General features: G+C 36.0%; 1 protein-coding gene across 1 annotated transcript; it reads right to left on the reverse strand.

Annotated features, from left to right (window-relative positions):
* Window positions 1-4,376: 4,376 nt before the first annotated feature.
* LOC149779332 (uncharacterized) lies at window positions 4,377-8,229 on the reverse strand. Its single transcript, XM_089939953.1, has 3 exons — window positions 7,927-8,229; window positions 5,584-5,652; window positions 4,377-4,690 (listed from the first exon to the last, which is right to left on the reverse strand). The coding sequence occupies exons 1-3, from the start codon at window positions 8,137-8,139 to the stop codon at window positions 4,643-4,645; spliced, it is 330 nt and encodes a 109-aa protein (XP_089796079.1). The 5' UTR covers window positions 8,140-8,229; the 3' UTR covers window positions 4,377-4,642.
* Between the last annotated feature and the right edge of the window lie 2,990 nt (window positions 8,230-11,219).

The following is an 11,219-nucleotide window of genomic DNA, read 5'->3' on the forward strand; positions in this document are numbered from 1 at the left end:
TAATAGCTGTATCCCAGGAATCCAGTGATACTGGTAATGGCATCGAAATGTTCATCGTGATAACAGACGTGAATGTATTTTCCATCCTTAAAATCTTTGCCTCGAAATAACAGAGGTCCGCGCACCTCTTGAGGGTGTACTTTCAAGGTGTAGCGTGGAGCTAGGACAGACATATTGTATTTTTTGCATTTCAGGAATACCACAGAGTGTGTCTTTGGATAGACCAGCTTGTTGTAACAGGCGTGCTGCTTCACGTCGTTGTTTAGCTCAGTCCGATTTTTGAATAGTTTTCCAGGCTCTTTTCCATTCTACCGTATTGTTCTTGTTGGCATACGTTCGTCCCACCACGATAGCACGGGCTAAACACATATCGTCTTGAGGGTTTTTAATTTGGACGAGACTCCTTTTGGTACTGCGAAGGTTGTCAACCAATAACACCTTTTTTCCTCATGTCCCTTGGGGAAGAGAAACGTGGGTCATGAACAGTGTGGCATTTCCATCGGTGATTTGAAACTTATCATTGGATTGTTGTACGTGATGTATCTTGTCGATGACTTTGGATGGTGTCAATTCTGCTAGGCTGCTAAACCCGATGCAAACAGGAGACTTCAAACCGTCATGATGAACTGAAAGTCTCAAGCGATCGTCTTCTTTGGCTTGACATTGGCATTTCAGAGTGGTTAGCAAAGAATCCTACACCTCCGTGATGAAACCCTCTACTTTCTCCAGTGGAACGTTGGACTTCAAATCTTTAAACTTCGCTGTGTAGGTGTAAGCTGTGGTTCTAAATTTTCTAGAGGAGCGCTTTTCCGTTTCTCGAATGTGATAGTAGTTTTTAGGGTTTACTAAGGGTGGTGAACTTTGGTTAGGTGTAGAATCACTGGGTCTGGATTCTGTCTCACTCGTGTCATCTTCAAAATCACTGGCATGAATTTGTGCCAAGACATCAGCTACTGTACTAAACGATAAATCACGTTTCTGCCTCTTACTTTCTTATTCTTTCTTCACGAATTGATGCGATCGTTTCATCTTGACTGCAAAAAGTCAAATGACTACATTTTAAACACCATGGGTCACTTTATATCATGGCAGACCAGCGTATATAAAAAGGGTGTGTGACTTCCCTTCCCATATTCATTTCACTCTCAAGCCGAGCAGAACGATGGAAAAGCCTACATAGATCGAACTTTTGATCAGAGCTTTGCAAGGTGTCATCCGAAACTTTTCTTCAGACAAGCCGACGGACTATTCATCCTCCTTTCGAAATATAAGTCAAGATACTTGCTATATAAGTAAGAAGAAAGTAAATCGGCTTTCATAGTGTCCAGACCGTCAAAAAAGCAAAACAGGTGCTAGAAGAGACAAAAGTCAAGATACCTGTTATCATTGTCAAGAAAAAAAAAGGACATTGGTCTTCAAAATGTCCTAAGAAACAACCGGAGCAAGAAGAAGAGCGGGGTTCCGAACAGGAAGAAGAAAATGTACCCACCCCCAAGGAAGAACCGAGACACGTGCAGAAAAAGAAACATGAGAAGAAAAGACGAAGAGAAGGAAGTGAGGAAGAAGTGGAGGAAAAATATGTGAAAGTGAATAAATTTAAAAAAACAGAGAGAGTGAACACAGACGCAGAAGAAGCTTATGAACTTTTTAAAGTGTTATATTGTGCTGTGAATTAGATTGTAAAATTTGGACCAGAACAGACGAGGCATAAAACGTAAGTGTCTCTTGGTTTTGATTTTTAGAATAAGAACCTACACTCACGCACTCACACACGTATATCATGGGTTTGAAAAGGGCTTTTGAGTTTTAATCGATGTTGGCAATTGAAATTGTATCTCTTTTCGAGAGAAGTGGGTGGCCCTGAAAAGGGCATTTGGGTATTTGTTTGTTTAAACAACAAACAACTTAGGAATGGGACGAAATCAACTTTAACTGCCTTAAGCCTTTGCCGCGGCCAAGGCCTACTTCTCGACTGACTCCTGTCGATGATTTGGTAGCAATTACTTGGGGTGGTACGGCAGGCGTAGTCACAGGGTTGGGTTGTTTAGCCCGGGAAGGTCTTTTTCTCTTCGGTCGTAATAAAGACGTCTGATACATTTGCTTCAGACTCCTTAACTCTGCTAAAATGTCTAAAAGTACCGTGACCGTTTGACTTTCACCATTCTCTCTTTGACCTTGTTTCTTCACTGCTTCTTCTTCTTCCTGTCGTTTCTTTCTTGCCTCTTCTTCTTGCTAATTTTTTGAAGAAGAAAAGCTTGTTCTGCTTCCTTCTGCTACTGTAAAAATTTCTCCAATTCTTTTTTCTATCTCTGTTTGAGATTCTCCACGTGTGGTAAAGAAGGAGAAGTTGGCGAAGGTACTGGTAACAGAACAAATTCTTGCGAACAAGAAAGAAAATCCACAAAATCCCAGTTAAAATCAACCTCTTCTGGAAGCAGGTTAGTGTTGACTTGAGTAGTCTCTGCTATTCCATCGCTTCTCGTCTCCACGGCCGGTGCACCCCAATTCATCGTCTTCTTAGCTTCCGTCATGATTGAAAACTGTGTCGCATGGATTGACTGAGCAGAGACGCTAGCGCCTCTATATAGGGAATGTGACGGCACAGACTGCTCTCTTCGGATTGGAAGACTGACTCCGTGTTGTGACTGAATTTTGTAACGCGTGTTTGGCTTGGTGAGTAAACTCCTCCCTTCCCCTATAAATAACCGCAGTTCACCGCATTCCCTTTACCTGTTCTCGTTACAAGATGTAGAATCCTCTACTCTCGTATCTTCACTGCTGTTTCGTACGGACTTAACCATGTATGTCAGATTATCGTGGACCATTATCAGGATCACAGATACAAGCGTTTGGAAAAGAAGAATTTATGTGGAGAGACAATGCTGTTTGAAGAGGGTTCTGATTTACGGACCAGAAGTCAGACAAAGTTTGAAGAAAAGAAGAAGACCTATGCGATGCTTAATCTGTAGACGGAATAATGTTAACATAAACCCAAAGGTCCTTTTCAGGGCCACTCATATGTCTCGAAAAGAAATTGCTTTCTTGCCTCCCAAACAATTTTTAAATGTTGTATAATGTTTGTCTCTTTTCTGTGTTATCTCTGTACACCCGCTCTTTGCTCAGTACTGTGACGTCACCTCCTTTAGTTGCAACATAGTTACCAATATTCCTACCGTGACGTCAGACGCTATACAGACCCCACTTTCCCTTGTCGCTAAACAGGCCATACTCTTGTCGCTAGACAGACCCATTCCTTTTTGTCGCTCTATATGCCCATCCATGTTAAATTTCCCCATGTTAAATTCCCCTTGTCGCCAAAGTGACGGGACCCTGTTTTTAATGGTAAGTCCCATTGTCGCTAAAGTGCCCGACTTCACTACTTATATATATATATATATATATATATATATATATATATATATATATATATATATATGTATGTATGTATGTATGTATGCGTGTGTGTGTGTGTGTGTGTGTGTGTAAACTCAATACAAATTAACTGACATATAACAAAATTCATTGGGGCCCCGAGTGGCCGAGTGGTCTAAAGCGCTCTCCGTCACGGATCACTGCAATCTCACCTCTGTCTGCCTGGGTTCGAGTCTCGGGCTTGGCCAATGTGGACATGTGAGAAAGCTTGCCGGTAGCTTCTCGTGGGTCGGTGGTTCTTTCCGGGGTTTTCCCGGGTTCTTCCTCCACCATTAATACTGGCCGCCATGTATAGCCTATCTTGTGCTGAAAAATGCGTTAAACCCTATAACAACAACAACAAAATTTATTTTCACATGTATTGAGTCATCAAGGTTAAAACAAAAAGAAACTTTCAAAGTATACATCTTATAATAAGGTATGAACATTGTCCACTTTCTTCTTTTTCTAAGGATACTTTATTTTAACAAGTAGATCATTTAGTAAGACATTTTGCTGAAAAATATAATTTTTCGTTCCACTTTGTCAGAGTGAAGAGAGAGAGAGAGAGTCTGTTTCACTTTGACAAAATGAACAGAGTGAGGCTGTTCCACTTTGTCAAAATTAATAGAGAGAAACTGTTCCACTTTGTCAAAGTTAATAGAGAGATGTTGTTTCACTTTGTAAAAGTTAATAGAGAGAGGCTGTTCCACTTTGTTAAAATTAATAGAGAGAGGCAATTTCACTTTGATAAAGTGAATAGAGTGAGGCTGTTCCTCTTTGTCGAAGTGAAAAGAGTGAGGCTGTTCCTCTTTGTCCAAGTTAATAGAGAGAGTCTATTTCACTTTGACAAAGTGAATAGAGTGAGGCTGTTCCATTTTGTCGAAGTGAATAGAATGAGACTGTTTATCAAAATAAATCTCATCCAATGTTCGTTTATTGAAAATATTCAACTATAATAACGATAAAGACAATGGATTTATTTTCGCACAAGAATGTACAAGCATATAAATCTATACATCTAAAGGAAGGAACCAAAACTATCCTTAATGTTGGAGCCAATACATGGATTGCTCCTCGAACCTGGCATCTTTCCTTGATATCCTTCTCTTGCTGATATAAAAGAGAGAAAAAAGATTTCACATGTTAATTATGTTTCCAGCGTGTAGGTAGTAGGTTATGGGTCAATACAATTTCATTGGTTGGACCGATTACTCTTTTATCCCGTATTTTATTCCCGAACCATAGACTGTGCGATACCACCGGTGCCTTTCAATTCCTGTAACAATAAATAAAACAGAATATGAAACTTAAGAAATAACGTGCCTTTTCTAAATGCTGCGGATTTTAGGATTAAAATTTGCTGTAAAATCGATAATATTTGCTGTCAACGAACGCGGAGGCATATTTGCGAACAATCTTTGAATACATTTCACTTCGTACTCTGGCAACTTACCTATCTCCAGATCAGAAATAGCTACCCCTATTCATTAGAATAAGAAATATAAAATATGTACTTGTTATGTCGACACTTACCCCAGCTGAATTAGTGTTAAGTTTAGTGGATATTGAAAATTTGATCAAAATGGCTTACACTAACGTTATGATTTGAATTTGTTCATGACACTATAGTACATAGCTGTTGGCAAGGTGACCTGTTAGATCTGATCTTCTGTTTTGCCAGTTATCAGTATTGGTCAGCTGTATTAGGTGTATTATGTGTTGGTACGTTTTCAGACTTGACTAAAATACGGCTATACGCTGATTCACGAGTCTAACTTGACTTAATTTCTTTTCTTTGGAGATCTTCAGTGCGTAAAAAACAACATTGCGAATGATGTGTCAATTCATTATCATCGCATCTGACATATAAAGGATGGAACATTTCTACTCCTTGCGAATTTCTGAATGAAACCTAGTTTCATTATACCTTTGGCAGATATACATATGTGTAATTGGTCTCTTTCTTAAATTGTGAAGCCCCCTCACAAGCAATCATTTTGTAGCTTTTCTTATCCGTCTTTCCTTCTGTTCGTCTTCCGCTGGATATTTTGAAGAGTTAAAAGATCTAGAGAATAAGTAAATTTGAAAACTCTTTAGAGACAGCTTGTATTTCGCAGATGAAAAATATAAGAAGCACGATTTTTACCATATTGCAAAGATGATACTTACCCTAGCTTCCTGGCACAATGCACACAAGCCACAGAACCAGTGAAGGAGGCAATCCGTACCAAAGCCACCCTGAAAGAGAAAGAACTTATATCATAAAGAAAATAATAATATGTATGACTCTGGTGAAAATTCCGAATCGGTTGTACCCATCAGTTATATTGAGTACTTTCTGTTCATTTTTGTTTGTTTGTTTGTTTAGCCTCAGACTGTGAAGGGATTTTAATAGTTTCATCAGTCTTGCAAATTGTTTTATTGTATTATTATTATTATTATTATTATTATTATTATACCCATTAGACCGTGCTGAAATGAAATTTAAGAAGAAACTGCTTGGCTCATCATTTACGGATACTCTTCAAGACCCCGGAAATTTCATGTTTTAATCCTGATAGCACATGGATATTTATATGAAACTCCCGGATATTTTCTCGTTTGTACCACTTGAAGCTGGAAATTGGAGATTGTAGTACAAAGCAAGTGTAATTGCCAAATCCGGTTCAAACTTACGTTGTTGACCTTCTAGGGTAAGTATTGTCCAGGAATTAACAACGTGACAATGGATTCTAGCTGTATGTATGTATGTATGTATGTATGTATGTATGTATGTATGTATGTATGTGTATGCATGAATGCATGCATACACTCACGCACGCACACACGTATGTATGTATGTATGGATGTACTTTAACGGCACATTGGCACAATCCTGGCTATATTGGGTCCATTAAATGTTCAGTTCTAAAAATGTAACGTTGAATATTTGCAAGAAACTTTAGAAAGATTAACCCTTCGAAACAAATGTAACCTTGTAGTCCTTCCTACCGGATAAAGATAAAATGTAAACATGTTAAAATTCTTAAAGGCATAAAAAATATAAATGTAAAAAATAAAAAAGACTTAAAGTGTAGGGTACAAATTTGTTTCAAAACACGCATTCTTTTGAAACTGTCTAAGATTTTGTCAGATGGTACATCTTAAAAAAATCTTAACGGAGTTGACTTTCGAAATTTTCATTCATATTTGCTCATTCACTCTCTGCATCTCTGAAATATGGCGACAATTGTTTATCGGCCCATCATTAGATAAGATATTTAATAACGATATTTATAAATAAAAAAAGGAAGTAAGCACGTTTTACGTAGAAGAAAATACTAACATAAATAGTTGAGTAACTGACTGGAAACGTTATAAAGATTTTGAATTAAAGGCAACATTTTTTAACCACTCCACGGACTGGATTTTGCAAGCTGCATTAAAATGTTCTGTTATTACAGGAAGGGAATTGCCCCCGTAAGGATACTATCATTTCAATAGTTATTCCGTAAAGATACAAACATTCTATTACTTGCTATATATAGACGACCACATACTACAAATATAATACAATTTAATAAAATGCAGCTGAGATTATTTTGATCTGTTCGACATATGTCAAGTGTATGCGATACCAGTTTGCTGTATACACAGTCTATACAACATCATACACTGTTTATATTAATGCCCGCCTTTTCGCAAGAACGGGAAAGAGCTGGTATAGTAATTACGTTTCCGTCCGTCCGTCTGTCATACTTTGCTTCCTTTCTGTAATTTTAAATAATTAATTAGCACATTATTTGTCGTTACTAGTGAATGTGTTGAGTGCTAAATTTGGTTCCTATATTCAAGTTTAAGGTCACAATCAGTATTTTTTGTTTTTCAGTCCTTCGTTCACACTTTCTATTTTACTATGTAGCTTTAAAGCCATTCGAGATAAATTGAGAAAGTTTGTTACTTTAAAGCCATTTGAGATCAATTGATGAAGTTGTTAACTTTAAAGCCATTTGAGGCAAACTGATGAAGTTAGTAACTTTAAAGACATTTGAGACAAACTGATGAAGTTAGTAACTTTAAAGACATTTGAGATAAATTTATGAAGTTGGTAACTTGAGTATCATTAATTGAGGGTCTGTCGTCTGCTACATCTGGGTTTATAGCCCTATTTTCAATACTACTTCCGTCGTACATTGTTTTCTGTCATGTAATTTATAAAGAAGACACACCAGATAAATGTATGTAACCATGTATTGATGAGCATCTTTACTAAAACCTGAGTTTCGTATTACATTTAAAGTCCTATATTTAAAGTCAGGGTCGAAGATAAACAGTTAGAATATTCAACCTCAAGTTTTCTTATCTGCCGTATAACCAACATACATACATACATACATACATACATACATACATACATACATAATGATAAACATATAGAGGGCCTCATTATAAGAAAAACCATGTATATTAGAATACATTTACAGGCAATGACTTACGACATTTTAGAAATAAGACAATGTAACTGTTACTTACTTCTATCCCCTTGTTTGACCTAATCTTGCCCCTGATTTTGGCTCTCGACCAGATTCCGACGGGTCCGAGGATCGATAGACATCCGTATAAGAAGCAACTTTCCCCTACAGCTTCTGCATTCTTCCCGGCCGTAACGCAAGGAACAAAATATGTTACGATGCAAGTGCCAAAATCGCTAAAACAACCAAACAAGCCAGTGGCCCATTCACCCATCTTTAAGGTTTAAACCGAAGTCCTTGTCCGTGTACACTAACTGCAGTCCAACCCCACAATAACTCCGGAGCTGAACTAGCCTTGTTCGAGTGTGTGACGTTTGCTGGATACTGAGTGCCGGATGGAGGCTTTTGACGTTCAGTGTACGAAATTACAAACACTTCAATATGGGATTTGTGGTTGTTGACATTGGCGGTAGCATTTTATAACAAGAGACACTCTTTTGTCGAGCCCGCCTTTTTTGTGGAAATAAAGATTCTCATTTTGTGCTAAAATTGGACCTACTTTTAAACAAATATTAAGGTGGTCCACATACGGCAACCAAATTTTTTTAAAATACAAAATATATAAAATGAATAACGTTTTACTAGAAAACGGTTTTGGTTCCTGCATGTGGACCATTTGAAACATGATAACATTTAAGTGCATCAGAGTTCAGTGGTAACTAGTATCTTTCCAGCTGTCAAGTATTAACCACATCTAAAATAACGTTTCTGCTATCATGAACGCATACATTAATTTTTACATATCCCAAAGTCCATGTGTCTACTATATATATATATATATATATATATATATATATATATATATATATATATATATATATATATATATATATATATATTTATATATTGTTACGAATTTTACATGAATACAAATATACTAGTTTCATGTCCAGATGGGTAGTTTAAGACTATGTCAAGTAAGATGTTTTGCCAAAGAATGTTCTGTATCATTCATATTATGTACAACGTTAAATGTATTTCACGATGTCCGCCATCTTTGTTTTGGAGGCAGTTTATGCTCTGGACGCACCTCCAGTGTGTTATACCATTGGTGTACATTGTTTCAATGCTGTAAATCACACATATAATAGTTTCATGTACAGATGGATATTCTGAGACTATGTTAAGTTAAATGTATTACAAAACAAATGTTCTGTATGATTGATATTATGTACAACGTTCAACGTATTTCACGATGTCTGCCATCTTTGTTTTGGAGGCACCTCAGATTTCCACTACGCGGTATATGCAGTCATTATTGAACACCAATAAACCGTTGATATAACTAGTTTTTACGTAGAATAAGTTATGCTCAACAAGAAAATAATGCACTTACCTTCTCCTGCAAGGATAACGCATTAGGATGGTGCATGTTCTAATTTTCCCGCACCACCAACTTGTTTGGAGGCCAATGTTTACTGTTCATACGTGTGACACAAGGATTTTAGTGTTTGAACATACGTTTGCGATTAAGATTGTAATAATATAATTAGCGTTTAATGTTTGTTTTGTATCTCAATAATTTAACGATATTTAATATTTATTGAGTCTTAAATACTTGTTAACACTATGTACTATTTTGGCGGAGTGTTACACTGTGTAGTGCAAAGGTTATAAATATGGGTGTCGCGCAAACCACTCAGTTTCCCTTCAACCGGCATCGGGTTCGTATGCAACTGCAATATATGTAATCGGCTTCCAAAAGTGATAGGGAATGTACTCATTCTCTAAGTAGAAATTAAGTAGAAATAATCATATTAGAAAATATACATTCATTTATGCAGTATAAAAGTTAACAGTAAATTTATCTGCTAAGGAAAATCAAAGCCAAAGATTAAGTGTTGAGTACTCTTACGTAGGGATATAGGGCCTCCATAACGCTATTTCAGTTCATTTGTATGACTTTATATTTTTATCGTAAAAGAAATGGTCACCCGTTTCGCCTGTTAATTATATTTATTTGAATCCTTTTGTATTTGGATTTTAATGTTACCCCTATGAATATTATAAAATTATTATAGTAAATTATATTTGATCAATATTATTATTTAACACTAATTGTTGAGACTGCTGGTTATAAGTATATGTACGTTCTGTTATTGACTAGGAAGAGAATATGTGAATTCTATTATATTGAATAGTTAATTTACATTTTAAGACTAAAATAAATCCTCTATTTTTCTCATTCAGATTTTATGTTGTTTATATATTTAGATAAATAATTTCCTCACGGATAAGTAGCTAGTATAAGAAGCCATTATTTCTACAGAGATTTCGTCTGTTATCAGACGACGTACTATGTACTACCAGTACATTATACTATTGCAACCAATTCAAAGTCTCAGTTTAAGGATTGCCGAACCATTGAAACAGGAAGAAATTCTCTAAATATAAGGGAGCTTGCGCTGGGAAATTAAACCGGGGTGGAGCACGTTACAATATATATATATATATATATATATATATATATATATATATATATATATATATATATATATATATATATATATATATATATATATATATATATATATATATATATATATATATATATATATATATATATATATGTGTGTGTGTGTGTGTGTGTGTGTGTGTGTGTGTGTGTGTGTGTGTGTATGCGATATAATGAAACATTGAAATCAAGATTTATTTGTCTTATGTTCGTCTAAACTCGAAAATTTCGCCATAATTTTGCATCTTTAAATGATCTCACAAACTACCAGCGTAATTCAGAAGATGTTTTATTTTATTTTGTACGTATGACACTTTTTAAAACCATCTAACCCATGTGCAAATTTCAAACGTATTATCGTTGGTTCTCCTCATGAACGAAAAGACAAATAGAACAAACCTTGTTCTAAGCTCACCCCATATGTCCCTCGACATATGGGTAACACAATTCAAGTACAGTGTATAACAAAATGCATTTTTTCTTCTTCTTTTTTTAAAAAAAATCAACAACACACAATTGACATTCATAGTCGCATGTCTTTTTGTATTATATTTTTCCCCCCTTTTTCTGATCTTGTTTCTGGACATTATGTACATTAAGAGGAAGATAAGTTAATTATATGAAAGGCGCATGACGGAAGTCTGCCCTCAACAACGACAACTAAAAGCAGCTAGCGATACTGTTTTGCTAACGGAGCTTAAAAGATAATGGAATAATGCTTTTAAAATAAATAAAAAACAGCATAGTGTATCTTTCCCATTTGATGAATTACTTCAGTACACAACATCACAGCATCCTCTGGTGAAGACGATTTCCGTCACCAGCTGACAAAACAAAAA

This window comes from Sinohyriopsis cumingii, chromosome 17, assembly GCF_028554795.1.
Source record: "Sinohyriopsis cumingii isolate HCF-2022 chromosome 17, ASM2855479v2, whole genome shotgun sequence".
In the NCBI taxonomy this organism is placed as follows: Eukaryota; Metazoa; Mollusca; class Bivalvia; order Unionida; family Unionidae; genus Sinohyriopsis; species Sinohyriopsis cumingii.